Here is a 17,796-nt window from a genome sequence, read left to right on the forward strand (position 1 = left end):
ACAGTAATGAAATTTAATGCAGTACAACATTCTTCACAGGAGAGTTAGCAAACAAAGTTTGTCAGCAAGCCATACATAGGTTTTAAAAAGAACTGCAGATGCTGAAAATATGAAATAAAACCAGCAAATACTGTAAATATTCAGCAGATCAGGCAGCATCTGTGGAAAGGGGAACCCTTTGTCAGAAGTGGGAAAGAGAGAAAACATGTCAGGTTTAAGTTGCAGAGAGGGTGGGGAGGGATGATATGACAGAGGAAATAACCTTGTTGGGATGAGAACAGGGTTGCTACGAAAATAAGCTGTAGGGATCATGTGGTCAACAAGTTGAGAGGGAGAGGGAGAGGGAACACAAACAAAGTAACACAAAAGTTACAAATTGCAGGGCTGTAGGACACAGCTACCAGTTCAGGCTGTAGTAAAGGAGAGAAAACCAAATTGAGCCAACATCACAGGTGGATGACTGACAGCAGAAATGGCCACTTCTGAAACAGACAGAGAAAGCAAGTTAGCTGAAATAGTAGAACATGATGTCGGGTGTGCAAGGCTGCAACATGCCAAATGGAAGATGAAATGCTGTTCCTCATGTTGGGACTCATTATAACTGTGCAGGAAGTCGCACATAGATAGGTCAGAGTGAGAGCAGGACTGGGAGCTCTAAGTTACCCCTGTGGACTGAATGCAGCCTGCTCCACAAAGTGATCACCCAATCTGTGTGTGGTTTCACCACTCTAGAGGATATCGCATTGAGAACACTGAATGCAGATTGGAAGAAGTGCAAGCAAATGTGTGCACCACTTGGAAGGACTGTTGGATTTCTGGATGGTGGAAAAGGAAGGAGGTAAAAGGCCAGGTGCTGCATCTCCTGCAGCTGCATGAGAAAGTGCACCAAGTGCTTGGTGGCATAGAAGAGCAGACCATGGAGTCATGAAAGGATTAATCCCTTCAAAATGCTGAAAGGGGAGGGGAAAGGAGAATGTGTCTGGTGATGGACTATTGAGTCTACTGAAATTATGAAGGATAACCCATGGCTTCTTCCTAAACAGTATTTTCCCCTCTACCAGATTTGAAAGTTCCCCTGTCCCACATCTCAGCTATTTCCCACAACTCTCCTCTCACTCCCTCTCCTCTTGGACAGATCAGCCTCCACATTCAATGGGTCATCCTTCACAAACTAACTTGACCTGCAACGCTAATTCTTTTTTGCCTAACCTGACGAGTGTTTCCAATATTTTCTGCTTTCATTTCACACAGTTGTCAGGTAAATGCGACCAAAAATTTGATCATTTCAAGGAATGCGTTAAAAAAAAATGGACAAAGTTTTAGGAAAGGGGTTGTATAAAATAAAGCCTTGGCAACTCCAGCAATGGTGGCTATAAAACCAATGGGGAGAGTGACAACCCCTGTGTTGGAGAAGCAAAGGTAGCAATGGTGAGGTTTTGGAGAGATGCTAAATTTGAGGCACTACCAAACCAGCAACTAATGCAGGTCACTGAGATAATTACCAGTCTGCTTCAATCATTTTGATGCTTGTGCTTAAGGTTAAAGATGGCCATGATATCATTGAGCAAGAGGAGGCAGCCAAGGCTAGATCCTTGGGAAACTACAGATACAATAGTTGGATGCCACCAGGAATCCTAGCAACAACTGTACAATTAGAAATTAGATCAGCCAGACATAGTCTCAACCAGAAACACAGAGAGGATGTGTATTAAAGGAGGATGGTGTAGTCAATCACATCAAAAGCTTAAGCCAGAGCAAGAAGGTAAGAAGAAAAAGTGCACTGAGGTTGCAAGCTTATTGTTTGTGACTTGGTTAAAGTGGCGACACAGGAAGACAGGGTGGTGAAGGCCGCATCTGGCACATTTGCTTCCATCGGTCAGGGCATTAAGTACAGGAGTGGGGATATCCATGTTGCAACTGTACAAGTTGTTGGCGAGACCACACTTGGAGGATTGTGCACAGTCCTGGTCACTCTGCTAAAGGAAGGATGTCATGAAACATAAAGGGTGCAGAAAAGATTCATGAGGATGTTACAGGGACTGGAGGGCTTGAGTTATAAGGAGAGGTGGATAGGCTGGGACATTTTCCCTTGGGGTGTAGGAAGGTGAGGTAGATAAAATCATGAGGGGCATAGATAAGGTGGACGGTCATAGTATTTTTCCCGGGGTAGAGTCTAAAACTGGAGGACATAGATTTAAGGTGATGGGGGGAAAGATTTAAAAGGGACATGAGCGGGAACTTTTTCACACAGAGAGCGGTGGATATATGGAACAAACTGTCAGAGGAATAGGTAGAGGCTGGTACAATTACGATGTTTTAAAGACAGGTACATGGATGGAAAAGGCCTCAAGGGAAATGGGCCAAATGTAGGCAAATGGGACTAGTTCGGTAAAACATCTTGGTCGCCATGGACAAGGTGGGCCGAAGGGACTGTTTCTGTGCTTGTAACTCTGTGACTCTAAAGGCTACTTCAGTGCTGAAGCAGGAGCAAAAACTGAATTGGAAGGCATCAAGCACAGAGTTGTAGCAAAGACTAGCATAGATTTTGGAAATCCACCAGCCTCTAACACAGATTTTAAGTGGAATATCCCTATTCCAAAAGTTTGGAACAGAATGGGAGAATGTCTTTTCTACCAGTATTGTGCAGATAATACATGACTATGTTTCAGTCAATTTTAAATCTTTCAATGTGAGTGTGCAGTATATATTAGAGCTTTCTTTCATTAATTATAAGGAAAGAAATGCACACAGACTCTTGTGAACAAAACAGATCAGCACAGATTACTCATTTCTTGAATGCAGGTTGCCATAATTACAGAGATGCTTTCTTCTAAAACAACAAGTCTAGACTTGAAGAGTGATGGACCTCCAGCACCAACTGGTAATCATAAACCAACGCAAAATACCACGCGGCAGTAACTGCATCATCATGAATGTCATTCATTCTTTCCTGGTCAGTCTGTTTCAAAAGGTCTCCTGCTGGTTCACTTTTTCCAAACAGCAACAAATGAGAAAGCGTCTGTTCCAAAAGTTATGACTCATCCAAACTGACTTTTAAAATCTGCAGGACATCTTTGTGCAGAAGTGAATCTGAACCCTTTTTTGAGAGGTGACCTTTAAGAGATATTTCCAAATATTACAATGAGGCTTCCACTTTAAGAATTTACTTTTAATCCTTTAATGGCCAAACTAGTTTCTTGGTGTGAAACACTTTGTGTCTTCAATGTTTCTAATCATAGCTCTTCTGATCATTTCAACAGCCATCACCCTGTATCCTAGTAAAATGGTCAGAAGTCAATGCCAGACAGCATCATAGTAAAACACAGTCTACACTGTTGGTGCAATTACAACCCAAGTCTTCCAACAACATTGTCATTAGGTTGCTTCTAGATTCCAGAAGGGTTCCTGTAGATCAGAAGGTGGCTACTAAGACCACAATATTTAAGTAAGGAGTGAAAGAGAGACCAGGGAATTACTGACCTGTTAACCGAACATCAGTAGTACAGAAAGTGCTGCAATCTACAGTGAAAGATGAAATAAAAGAAAACATAAAAAAAAGGATCAGTGTTTGATTAATCTATTGATGTTCTATGAGGATGTGGCTAATGGAATAGATAGGGGGAAACCAGTGGAAGTGGTGTATTTAGATCTCCAAAAGGCTTTCAATGGGGTCCCACACAGGAGGGCTAATACATAAGGAGTTGCAGATAATGCACTGGCAAAGATAGAAAATCGGATAATGGACGAAATCAAGAACTGGAAGTAAATATGTCTTGTTCAAGTAGGCAGGCGGTAACTAATAAGGTCAGAGATCAGTGCTTGATTTGACTGAAGGGATCAAATGCCATATTCCTAATTTTACTGACCAGGTGGGATCGAGTGACATCAATGGCAGCGAAAATGCTGCAATCAACAATGAAGGATGTAATAGAGTACAGAGAAGATGTAAAGGTGCTCCAATGGGATATAAACAAGCTAAATGAAGTGGGAAAGAACATATGCCATGCACAAAACAAAACAAAAAATCAGTATTTTTTTTAATGTGATGAGAGATTGGGAAATGATGATTTTCAAAGGAATCTAGGGGTTCTTGTACACAAGTCACAGGCTGAGGAGCCTAGAACCAGTTTCAGAATAAGGGCTAAACTACAAAGGAATAAGCTGTGGGATTTTGTTTTACACTTGGAGGGTGCCAATACGATGGGGCAGGTGAGGGGGTAGTCTGTAAGGTGTTAATGCTAGACCTCTGTGTTTTCAATGCATGGACACAAGGTTCTGAGTGCCACCCAATATGTCCCTTTCCCACCCCTACATAGATGGAATTTCACACTGTGTCACTACTGACGTGTGGTGTCATTACTTGAGTACAATGGCTGTGAAGGAGTACAAGCAGAAGTAATTTCTAATGGGGAAAAAAAAACTAAAGAACAAACCCATCTGGAGGAAGACAGGCTCCTCTTACTTGGTAAGACTAATAACAAAGGCATGTGTCAAGCCTTCAGTGAAGGTCTGCTCCACTGGCTTAAAGCCCCTGGTTGGATTCTGAACTCGAATGTCAAATATCATACAATGTGCTAGAACATCATTTGCAAATAGTACTAGCAATAATTTCTGACTTTGACAGCATTAGCTGTAAGGAGAGTTTGGACGAAGTTGGAATATTTTCTCTGGAGTATTGGAGCCTGAGGGGACAACATGACAGAAGTGTATAAAATTACAGGAGGCATAGATTGGGTGGATAGTCAGAGTCTTTTTCCCAGGATGGAAACATCAAATACTGGAGCACACAGGTTTAAGATGAAAAGGGGTAAGTTTGAAGGAGATTTGCCAGGTAAGATTTTTTTTAAAACACAGAGGGTGGTAGGTGCCTGGAACGCACTGCTAGGGGAGGGAACAGAAGCAGATATGAAAGCAATGTTTAAGAGGCATTTAAAAAGACACATGAACAGGCAAGGAATGGAGGGAGATGGACCATGTGCAAGCAGATGGGATTAGTTAGACTGACATGGTCAGCACAGACATGGAGGGCCAAAGGTCCTGTTCCTGTGCTGCTCTGTTTTCTGTGTTCTATGATCTTCAACTCAGACCTGAAAATTGTTCTCCAACAAATAAAAACTATTTCCTCTGTATTTAGTGCAAGTGCCATGTATAGAATTCTACCCACTGATTTTCACAGTCTGCCACTGAAGCACAATTTCAGGGAGGTCAAAGTGGAGTGAGTCTCTCTCTCTCTCTTTCTCTCTCTCCCCCTCCCAACCTCCACCCACCCACACACAATCCTTTTGTTGTCTCTCTCTTCTCTCCCATTAGGTTATTTCCCTCCTTCCTTCCTGATTTTTTTTCATCTCTCTTGGCTCATACAAACCTAGAATTTGGATCAAACAGAGCCACATTTTAGTCTTCTGCATGATTCCATGTCAATGAAAATTGGAATATCAGGGATATAGTGAGTGATTTGCAAAGTCTATGATTTTGCTGTCAGATCCTCTATACATCTGACATGCTAAAACAGAGGGGAGCCCAGACATATGCAGCAATGCCCGAACACATTGGATGCCATTTCTGTAATATTCATTCATGCATCAATGGCCTGTGTAGAGTAAGGACTATTCATGCAGACAAACATTTTGACAGGGCTTTCGAAACCTGCCTCAGCACGATTCAAATGGAATCCAATTAGTTACTGGGGATTTGTCAAAGATAGGCCCCTTAAAAAATGAACAAATCTTGCTCTCTATTGGCTCCTTAAGACCACCTAGCCCAACCACCAGTGTCTTCACTTCAGCCTCAATTAGGATGTCTCTCTCCTCGTCTCATCATTGTCAGTGCTTCCCTCTCACTCCTTCCCCCTGTTGCCATCTCAGGACTCAACTAATTTCCTGGCAGATTTCATTGGATCTAATGTGTTCTCTTTCACACTGAGAAAGAAATGTGTTCCTAACTGATGGGTGACACTCCAGGTTCAGACACAGTGATATGCCTGCAAGACGCAACAGCCAGGATGCTACACAAGGGCTAATTCTTCTGAACACAAGCAGCAGCATTTTGGAGATGGATTCTGGTAGAGCCTCAGCCAAAGCAAGAGGATTGATAACAATGGAGCAATTCAGAAGGAAGGCTTGGGGAGAGACCACACTTGATCTTAGTGTGGCAGCCTATTTTAGGTACAAATCAACAACTAACTAATGCAACTCTGTCATCCTTGTGAAACAGTAGGAATAACATCAGGCCCATCTAGCAGCAGCAAAATTCATGGCATAAACCCAAGGGCGTTGGGGAAACCTCCTCACTGCCATCGGGTACTTGAACTGACCTATAAAACCTTAACACTACCTTGGACTATACTTTTTCCTCTCTCTCGATCTTGCACTAGTGTCATTATGTTTATTTTGTTCTTTGTTCTGCACATGTGTAAGTTATGTATAAATTATGTTAATTTAGGTTTATGTTAACGTATGTTTGTCCTCACCTTGTAATGTACTGTGCTGCAAAAAAGCTAATTTTCGTGGCATTTATACCCAGTGTATGTATGCCCATGACAACAATAAACTTGAACCTGAACTTGAAAAACTCAGAGCTAGTTGTTCACATACAGTTAGAGATTATTCTGGAGTTATGAAATTATGGATTGCATAATTATGGATTAATTGAAATGAGAACCAGTCTTCAGGAAATAAAACCTGTTCACAATTTAACTTCAATTGATACTTTAAGGCTATTGAAACCAATCAGTGGGTGTGGCATATTCTGATTCTGTCCCATTGAAACTATGCAGGGGAAGACAAGAGATGAATGTTCATGTTAATTGGTGGTCAGTGAAAGCTTCAGAAAGAGATCAGGGACAGCACTAAGTGGCCATCTCCATTGTTAAAGGCATATTTTAAAGCTTATCTTTATTAGTCACATGTACATCGAAACACACAGTGAAATACATCTTTTGCGTAGAGTGTTCTGGGTGCAGCCCGCAAGTGTCGCCATGCTTCCAGCGCCAACATAGCATGCCCACAACTTCCTAACCTGTACGTCTTTAGAATGTGGGAGGAAACCGGAGCACCCGGAGGAAACCCATACAGACACAGGGAGAACGTACAAACTCCTTACAGACAGCGGCCGGAATTGAACCCGGGTTGCTGGTGCTGTAACAGCGTTACGCTAACCACTACACTACCATGCCGACCATATCCCTCCCACCTAATGCACAGTTCAGGACAGGTCTGTTTTGTCACTTAATATTCTGGCTAGTTATATATTCATGGAGCCATCCCTTAACAAAGTGACAAAAGAGGTATATTTTGGGTGTCTGGAGCTTGTGCTCAGAAGCTTTCAAGCCAGCCACCAGTACTGAATATACAAAGGGTTCTGCTAGTTGGAATGTGCTACCATTGTAAATATGTATTCTGCAAAGTTTTACCTGACTACATTTAAAGTGCTAAAGTTAGGTAGGTGATTATAGCCATTGAAACTGTAGTTAATCATTTATTGTTATCTTTGTGTTTAAACAGTATTAAACATTGTGTTGGGAGAATGAGATTCTCTTAGGCTCTCTCTCCATAAGATCTGCTGTGTGAACAAAGACTTCTATATCTCCCACTTACAGCTTCCATGTGGCTCAGTTTAGTCAGTCACAACAGTAATGCTGCACAAGGTGTTCAACAATGGATGGCAATTCCAAGACAAAGACACTAGGCTTGCAGGAGTTGAGAGGTCTATTCCTTCTCCTCCTGGCCTGCAGGGTTTCACAAGACCCTGTTTATCCATACTGCTTCCTGCCAGGCTTTTCTGGTGGTGTGACACTAAGAGACCTCATGGGGCCTCAGGTCATATTGGGGTACGAATAATAACATTCTCTATCTTTGCTTGACTGTAGCAGACCCCAAGAAAAGATGTTGTCAAATGGGAGTGTGGTACGTATGCTTGGCCTGATCGTGAACCCCACACTGCACCATTGGGAATGGACTGAGTGAAATTTAACATCAAGGCTCCTGACAGAAAACTTGATGATGATCCTGCAGGAGGATAATGATTTGTTCAAACAATTCAGGCTAAAGGCACATTGTACCAAATATTCAGACATTTACAATTAAGTAAGAGTTAACAGGACATAACATATATCCTGTCCAAAAACATAAACAGGACACCTAACTAGATTAGATGGCGGATAATTTGTCGTACACTTTCCCTTGAAGGTTTCCATAGTATGAGGGTGAGAATTAAGGATTGTAACCTGCAGATTGCTTTACTACCAAATCATGGATGTTTTAGCACTGTGTGTTCTATTGATGTATTGCAAGCTCTCACCATTGCTGACATTTAACCTTACAAATGCAATCTCTGCAGCCAGCTCTTAAAGGGGCATGCCACAATACAAACTACAATTCAGGCCCAAGCCATATTGTACCAAATATCCAGGTATCTCCAATAAAGGTAGATTTACGTATAACAAGACCCTCAATTACATTAAACAGAGGATAAAATACCCATGCACCTTCTCATGGAGGTTGATTTCCCCAGATTTTTAGCTACAAGGGAATGTTGTTAATTACTAAATGGCTGCTGTAATGATGGGGCAGACGATGGATGAAGAGTTTTCCCAGAGGGACTGAGCTATCCAGACAGGCAGGTAAAAAAAGTGCCGGGGAGACATGTTCATTTTGCAAGGGGACCCAGGAGACCCTCCATGGTATTGACAGGTATTCCCAGTACAAAGCTGCCAGAGAATAAGAAGTAACATTACAATTGCACTTTTTGAATGTCTGCACTTTGGGAAATCCTGCAATGCAGGCAAACCCCTGTGCCTATTCTGCCTGTCTTGTAGGCTAAAGGGAAAATAGATGGTCTTTTCTCCTTGAGTTCAGAATTTAGAATAATCCTGAGGCACAACAGCCGAGTGTGGCCATGACCTTGACCTCCATGGAAGAGCAGCTCAGGCACACGTGGGTGAGTTTATATTTATGGCTGCAGGCGGTCTCAGCAAAGACAAAGAATGTGGTTTGAGTCCCTGCCCTTTGAAAAGCACAGTGTCTGGGGAAAAGATTTTAGGAAAACCTGAGTAAGTAAGAAAGACTTATTTTTCACAAAGTTGCCAATGAACGTTGAGTATTCCACTATCATTGATGCATTTGGGGATTTTATGCCAGGAGAAAGACATTTGAGCTAAGGAAAATTCTGTCAAAAAATGAGAAGTCGAATTTCCCAGTGAGTGCTAAAACACCCTGAAATGAAAACAACATTGCACCAAGCCAGACTAAAATGAGTCATGCAAAGGAATTTCTAGGTCATTTCTTTCTAGTTCATCCATGAATGAGCAGAAAGCTGAGGAGAAACTGATGATTTTCAACATGGTATTTTGTTTTAAATATACGGGTGATGGCTTATAGTACTTGAATCCAAAAGTGTGGAAGTATGCCTGTTACATATTGGATGCATTTAATAATGTGTTTAATTCTTCTCTTGCATCACAGAGCACTAATATCATTTTGCCCAAAAAACAAACAGGTCAGGGGGGGCACCTGTATAGGGAAATGTACAGTCAGTGTTTCGGGTCAAAACCCTCCATCTGGACAATTTTTGCGCCAGATTCCGGCACCACTAGTCTCTTGCGCCTCCAATATTATTTTGCTATTAGTTACTAAGTCCTGGGGTACAACAGTGCATCAAACCGCAAGGACATATCATCCCACGTTCAAGAATCTATACAGTCACAAAAATCATTTTAGTCACAGTATCACTTGAACAGATTGCACTGTATTGATACGACCTAAACAACCCTGGTGTCCTTGACTATATTACTCGAGTCAGAGACAATAAAGGAGTGTTTTGGGATACACACAGGAATACACTGCTGACGGATGGTAGAAACAGATTCAACAACAACTTTCAGGGGGAAAAAATAGTACACCTAAAGGAAAAGATTAAGAGTGGGTGACTAACAGCAAGGCTTTTCAAAGGAGCTGGCATGGGCATGATAAGCTAAATGGCCTCCTCCTGTGATGCATCAGTAAATGATTGAAAAAAAATGAAAGGTCTCAACTTACCTGCACAGCTACAACAGAAAGAACCTCAACGGAAATCCTGTTGAACTCATCAAAACAACCCCAGGCTCCTGTCTGCGCTAGACCCTTGTAGATATTGCCACATGACTGCCGTACAAACAAAGAAAAACATAAGAATTAACATTATGTTGTCTTTTCTGCCTATACAAATGGACATAAAAGATTTCACAACACTAGCCGAAGCCATGCAGGAAGTTCTCTGGTACCTCAGCCAACCTGAATTCCTGAACAAGTAAACAAATACTACATGAACAGATGAACTGAACATTTATCTCAGTATTTTGAAAAATTACAAGGATGAAATTCACCACATCTACACACTTTTCTTATTTAATCTCTTAGTTTGATCATTTTGTATGGTTGTTTCTTAGATTTCTCAATCTGAGTTTTGGAAGAATATTTACTGGATCCAATTCAAGCTCATATGGTGGACTCCTGACAGTCTGAGAACATGTTTCTATGTTATAAGAGGGGAATTTTAACCTAAGGCAACAGAAGGCCAATAATCTTCCACCAATAATCTTAGTTTCAATAATCACATTTACATTTGCTGCCATGGCTCAGTGGCAAAATTCTGTGTTAGAAGTATTTGGATTTAAACCACACCACAGGCTCAAAGTCCATGTTGATACTACAAGTGAGGTATTAAGGGAGCACTCTGCAATGGAAAATTCCATATTTGAGAAAAGATATTAAACAGAGATATTAAATGGCTCTCAAATGGATGTAAAAGATCCTGGCCTCAAAATACTAGTGCATCTGTCAGTTAGATCACTGATTACCAAGGCCTCAGGCACCACTGATAGACTGTTGCACACTATCCATAACAGAAAATGTGCTGCTTGCCACCTTGGGTGTTCCTCAGAAATACTTATTGGGGAGTGCTAATATTAAAACAACAAATGCTTTGATTTCAACTACTTTTAAAATCTAAATATCAAGATTATATGTTTGGATTACTGCCTCAATACCAACAAAATGTTATAGTTATGCTGCTAATTGTATCTTATCCCAATATTAAAAAACAAGCCTTGAAAAGATGTGTGACCACATCATACAAAACATTTAATGTGTCCAAAACAATTTTGTTTGCATGCCAATTTAACAGAGGAGTTAACCAGCCAAAAATAAATTGTTAAACACCTGTTATAATAAGAAGTACATAACTATGATATACCATGTATCCCCCAAACTGTTATTAAACTGTTTATTTTCTAAATTCTGGCAAACTGCAAGACTCATGGTATTGTGAAGACACTGCTTCCTTAATTCTGGTTTGTTCATTATTCATGCCAGTCTGTTCACTGTACAGTACCTGGCCCAACTGAAAGATTATGTCAATAGATATAATGGAAATGGCTATAAAGTTGTCAAAATATATCGTAAATATAGAATGTCAGACATTTAATTATCTTGCACTGATGCAGCAAGACAGAAGAACCCAAATCGTAATCTGCATGGAAGTCAGCTCTTTAATTCTGCAATGAATCACTTGATTTTTACTCAACAAAAAATTGATTACCTGGCTAGCAACTGACTGTACAACCTGAAGAAACTTTCAATAAGTGCGAGTAGGTTAAAATTACATTTTATGGGCACACCTTAATAAAGTCTGAAGCATTCCAACATAGCTTTAGAACATAGAACAGTACAGCACAGGAACAGGCTCTAGAGCCCACCATGTCTGCACTGACCATGATGCCAATCTAAACTAATCCCATCTGCCTGCACATGGTTCATATCCCTCTATTTCCCACCAGTTCACATGCCTGTTTAAATGCCTCCTAAATATTGCTATCTTATCTGCTTCTACCATCTCCCTTGGCAGTGCATTCCAAGCACTTTCCAATCTCTGTGTTAAAAAAAATTGTCTCATAAATCTCCTTTAAACTTTCCCCCTCTCACTTTAAACCTATGCCCACTAGTATTTGACATTTCCACCCTGGCAGAAAGACTCTATCTATCCGATCTATGTCTCATATAATTTTATATGCTTCTGCCAGGTCACCCCTCAGCCTCTGACACTCCAACATTGTCCAACCTCTCCTTAGAGCCGATACACTCCAATTCAAGCAATCTTGGTGAACCTCTTATTCACCCTCTCCAAAGCCACATAGTGTGGCAACCAGAATGGCACCCAATATTCCAAATGTAGCCTTACCAATGTTATATACGTTCAGCATGATTTCCTAACTTTTATACTCAATGCCCCGACTGATGAAAAACACAATGATGCTGGAGGAACTCAGCAGGCCTGGCAGCATCCGTGGAGAAAAGCAGGCAGTCAACGTTTCAGGTCAGGACCCTTCTTCAGGACTGAAGATAGGAAAAGGGGAAGCCCAATATATAGGAGGGAAAAGCAGATCAGTGATAGGTGGGCAAAAGATTACAGTAAAAATACAATAAAGCCCAGTCACAATTTCACCAGGGACTGGAGTGGGAGAGAAGTGGGAATGAATCATGTTATCAGAGAATGGTTCAAGTACCAAAAGGTTGAGCATTGGGAGCTGTTCACTGCCTCATTTGGTGTGTTACTCAGAAAGATCTGTAACGCTAGAAACAAGAGAGATATAGTATATTAAAAGGAATCTGAAAATCAAAAGTCCATGAGATGCACAATCAGAAAAGATGAGTTTCAAGTTTGGGAGGGTGAACAGCAGCAACATTAAATTGGCAGAAATAGAATCTCTTCAACCTCTACAACAGGGTTTATTTCTCAGTATTTTATAAGATTGAAACAATCATATTAAATGGTTTTGTAATTAAGATTTCATTGTTAGCACTGCAAAATTATGTTTCATAAAGGATGACCCAGGCTCCCTCTTCTGCTTGAAACTGTGGATTTTGCCAATCTGAAGTATATTGTGGTGCTAACTAATCTGGTTTCCAAAGTGTTCTTTTCATAATTCTGCTGCCTCTAATGCAATCTACATCTTAGCAACATAAAACCTGAGCAAGTCTCACCTTCATGGGAGCTTTGAATCTATTTGTGTGACTTATAAATTCAGTATTTGAACATGATATAAAGATTACAGGCATATCAAATGGATATGATTTATACCTCAATGGTTACAATATTTGTTTAACAGAAAACAAGACAGGCGTATATTCTGATTGGAACAGATTTTTAAATTTCCTACAAAGCCTAACTGCTATATGAACCATTAAGTTTCCAAACTGAAAGAAGCAGACACCTATTCATGTGATTCAGAAGAGATGTCAATATCATCTTAACATTGTCAAAGTTATGCGGAAGTTTTATTCCTTAATTTAGTAAATTGACTCTCAATGTCTAAAGTTAACATCGAGCATTTTAATAAAATTGATGCAATAATAATAGTCTGCTACAAAGAAGATATTAACGAAAGCTAGAATAGATGAGACAAATAACCACGAAGTGTGTGTGGATTTTTAATGAAGAGACCATACCTTGTAATCCATCTGCTCAGAGCAGTTGAATACATAGACCATAATTCCTAGTGCTCGGCCTAAATCTTTGGTAGTTTCAGTCTTTCCTGTTCCGGCAGGTCCAGCAGGTGCTCCACTCATTGTTAGATGTAAAGACTGTGTCAATGTGATGTAACATCTGAAACCAATCAATGAAATAAAATCATGTATAAACTTTGAGAATGAAGCATACGCCAAAGGTAGCAAAAACAACTTTCCAATTAGTAACTCTATGCAGCCAGATTGTGTTCAGTCTCAAGAGCATGGCTATCAACATGGCTAACACAAGTTTAAATTGTTGTTGGACCAAACTAGAAAATGTGTGATGATCAATCAGAATGGTCTTTGCGATCAGAATCTTTCATGGTGATGCCATAAAACATGAGAAACAGGAGCTGGAGTAGTCATTCGGCCCTGTGAGCCTGCTCTGCCATTCAGTAAAATTATGTCCAATCTGCCCTTGACCTCACCTCACATTCTCACCTGGTCCCCATTATCCTTGATTCCTCTAGTCTAAATTTCTATCTATTTCAGCTTTAAATATACTTAAAGAATCAGTCTCCACAGCTCTCTGTGTTGGAAAATTCCAAATATTCACAACCCGTTCCCTTTGAGATTTCCACAACCTAAATGACTGATCCCTCATCACTAAATTCTTTTGAGCTTCTTGTCTGTTAAGCCTCTCAATACCTTATATATTTCAGTCAGATCACCTCCCATTTTTCTCAAGTCCAGACAACTTTGGCACAAATGGCTTAATCTTTCTTCATAAGATAATCTCCTCTTACTAATCAATCTGGTGAACCTTCTTTCAACTACCCCCATTGCAAATATATCCTTCATCAAGTAATAAAATCAGAACTGTTTACGGTACTCCAGCTGTGGTCTACCTGAACTCCTGTATAGCTGTAGAAAAACTTTCCTACTTTTGTGCTTCATCCCTCTTACAAAGGCCAACATCCTGTTTCCCTTCCTGTCTGCTTGCTGACTCTGCACATTAGCTTTCTGTGTTCCTTACCCAAGGACACCTAGATCTTGCTGAAGACCAAGATTCATTGACATCCCAGTTTCAAATAATATCCTGCAAATATATTCTTCTCACAAAGTGGATAACCTCATATTTCTCCATATAATACTACATCTGCCACAGCTTTGTCCACTCATTCGACCTACTCATAGCTGGGAGGCTGCAAATTATATTTTTAGGTTAATGAGACAAGTGGTCTTAATGATTCTACTTGTATATTTTTTTCTTTTATTGCTTCAGTGATGATCTGTAACATTAAAAAAAAAGCAAATGCAGAGTAGGAAATAAAAATCACAAAGTTAAATCTTTCTGTGTTGGCAATGATGCAGGCAAACTCTTCGTGAAGTGCTGGTAGCACCAAATCTTCAGTTGATTTGCCTCTAATCTAGTAGTAGATGATATACTATATTACTCCCCATCATATACTGTATTATATGGGGAGATGTCTGCTGATGACTAGACTTCACTGTAAACATTCTAGCTCAATATCTAGTTCTGTTACTTAAGTACCGTTGTTATATCTAGCTAATATGTCCTGATAATCAAGTAAAATTGCATGAGATTTGTGTGAAGGAAATCATCATTTTTTGACAGAAAATACCTCACTACATCAAACTGGTTACCAAGTGATATCGACATTGTGCATTTGCCTTCACTTCGAAGTCCCAAAGCTCCTGATATTTATGAGGGGGTGGAGTATGCTACATGGCATGGAAAGTCTATCCTTTCCCAGCAGGTGTTAACCCAATTTTTCCAAATCAGAATTCTTGCTATAGATTATTATATGGTGATGAGATGTAATTGTGCAGCAGGTGAGTTTATTTTTGGATGTGGTACTGAGGCAAAGAGAATGTCACTGTCCCATGTCTGGTCTGCACCAAATTACTCCTCTGCCAAGCATGGCAGTGAAAGAAAATCCCTGCAAATGTTCTTGCTCATTTTCTTGTTATCATTAATTGGTAAGTATACTTCAGTGGATTGTCCCTGATTTCACACCCCACCACGTGATAGGCATGTGATAATAAGTGACAAGTAACATTTGTTCCACATAAGTACCAACCAATGACCACGTCCAACAAGAGTGTCTGAACATCCACTTCAGACGAAACTACCAAACCATCAATTTCTATCATCAAGGGGTATTAGGTGCATGGGAGCACTACCATCTACAGGTCCACCCTTCAAATCACACAACATTGTTGTTCCTTCATTATCACTACGTCTAAATCCTGGAACTCCCTGCCCAACAGCACTGTAGGAGTAGCTCCACCAGAAAGACTGCAGCAGTTCAAGAAGATAGCTCACCAACACCCTCTCAAGGACAATTTAGGGATGGGTAATAAACGTCGACTCTGCCAGCAACAGTCACGTCTTAAAAGTTACAGCTGACCCTAAGCAAGATAAGAGGAGCCTAAATTTGAGAAATAAATTAATTACCCCGGAAATTCAGGAGTACCCCTACTTCCAGCTATTTGCCTCTGGGTGAACCAAATATAGAGCAGGACTCTAAAGAAGGCCATTTTTATGTGATGGTGTAGCTAAAGGACATTTCTTGTACAGTATGTCCTTACCCATAATGATGGGCAAAGAACCTTCACTCCAGAGCCTGCACACACTTCCTGCCTCCCATTTATCACCCAAAGAATTAGAATGGCTGAATTTCCAGACCACCGCCTGGTCAAAATGCTTATGAGAGCTTGAAGCATCCCTAATACGTCAAATAGCTGCTGAATGAAATGAATCTATTATCATTTAAAAATACAAACATCCAAATTAAAAATGACACATACAATCCTGATCTATTGCAATGCATCAAGTTCTCTACTCATCCCTTCTACCTCATGAAAACTTTTGCCATTCCAGCAAGGTTGCCTGGGACAGTGCCCATATTGCAGCTCATTCCTCATTGAGGTTAACTGAGGCACTGTGCACTGTGCAGCCGGAAGACTAGTGGGGTTAAATAGGACAGTGCCCAATTGTACAGCCTGTTAACCAGTAACTAATTCAAGCGCAAGCAAAATGGGCCTTTGACTACAAATCACAGGTTCTCCAATCGAAAAATGTCACATAGACTTTATATTAACTAAAAAAAAAGGAGCACTCAATTTTTGAGAATCTGATCTGATTTCCATTTCACATAAGAAGCTGCGGCTAATCATCACAGAACCACTGGATACTATCCTGGAGGCACAAAAAAATCAAAGATGAAAACGAATCTGTTTTCACATGGGATAAGCTCTAAGCCATGCAGTGTAACATAGTGAGGGAATAAATCATAACTTCAAACAATTTAATTCCTCAGTTAAATGGGTTTCAAGATACATCTGGCATCATTTTATTGAGTTATCAAAGCCATAATCTATTGAACTGCACAAACAATACTAACAGGTTGATGTTAAATTAATGCACTGTCAGCCTGATAAATAAATAGAGCTATCAGGCAAGGAGTCTAGAGTCAGCCCCTCTTGTGGAACACTTGTGAAATCTGTTCAGAATGTCAGGTGCGCAGAGAGGTGTCTAAAAACATAAGCAAATAAGTTACATGAATACCATCAATTTATACCAGAAAGTAAGATAATAGCTGAGAAGCAATTAAGCAGAGAGACACATATTCTTAACTTTATCAGGTGTGTTGTGTAACTGTACCCCTATAGGGAAGGTGTAGAATTAAGTGTTATATCACTTGCAGGTTTCTTCATCTTCAGACAAGAGCAATGCTGGAAGAAACCCTCCAGGCTCTGTTCACAGACATGCAAAATACTTACACTGAAACACATCAATATGGCTTTGGTGCCTTTCAAAGAAAAAGAACACAAAATAATTATTCACTAAGGTTGCCAGTACACTTTCTGAGCTGCTGAAATAATTTTGTAAGAATTAAAAAGGTGAAATTAGGCAGGGTAGTCTGAGCTCTCTTTAAGTCTTTGATCTCATTTATGTTGGATGAACAATTTTTAAAATCTTCCTGCAAGTCCCCTCATGACTCGACAGCAAGCTTTACATAAAGCTCAAACCATGCCATATCCAAGTCTCTCTCAGAATGATCTTGGCAGGAAGGCAATGAAGAGATGGCATTTGGGGAAGGGGGTGGTGTTCCAGAAGGAGGAAATCAAGGAAGGGACTGATCAACAGCAGGGAAGAACTATCTGTTGGAAATGAAGCACAAATGGCAATGATCATTGGGATAACTATGGAGCTGGACGAAGTACTTCACTTTTCTTCTACTCCTTACCCAAGGAGGGATTTCTTTAAATTTACTTCTTTACAGTG

General features: G+C 40.3%; 1 protein-coding gene across 1 annotated transcript in view; it reads right to left on the reverse strand.

Annotated features, from left to right (window-relative positions):
- Positions 1-17,796, reverse strand: part of LOC127580053 (dynein axonemal heavy chain 9-like) — a 377,996-nt gene that overhangs the window by 284,324 nt on the left and 75,876 nt on the right. Inside the window, exons 27-28 of the mRNA XM_052033209.1 lie at positions 13,482-13,638; positions 10,035-10,139 (exon numbers count right to left, since the gene is read on the reverse strand). Coding sequence (XP_051889169.1) covers positions 10,035-10,139; positions 13,482-13,638 — 262 coding nt within the window. The remainder of the gene's footprint in view (positions 1-10,034; positions 10,140-13,481; positions 13,639-17,796) is intronic.

The sequence above is a fragment of the Pristis pectinata genome, chromosome 18, assembly GCF_009764475.1.
Source record: "Pristis pectinata isolate sPriPec2 chromosome 18, sPriPec2.1.pri, whole genome shotgun sequence".
In the NCBI taxonomy this organism is placed as follows: Eukaryota; Metazoa; Chordata; class Chondrichthyes; order Rhinopristiformes; family Pristidae; genus Pristis; species Pristis pectinata.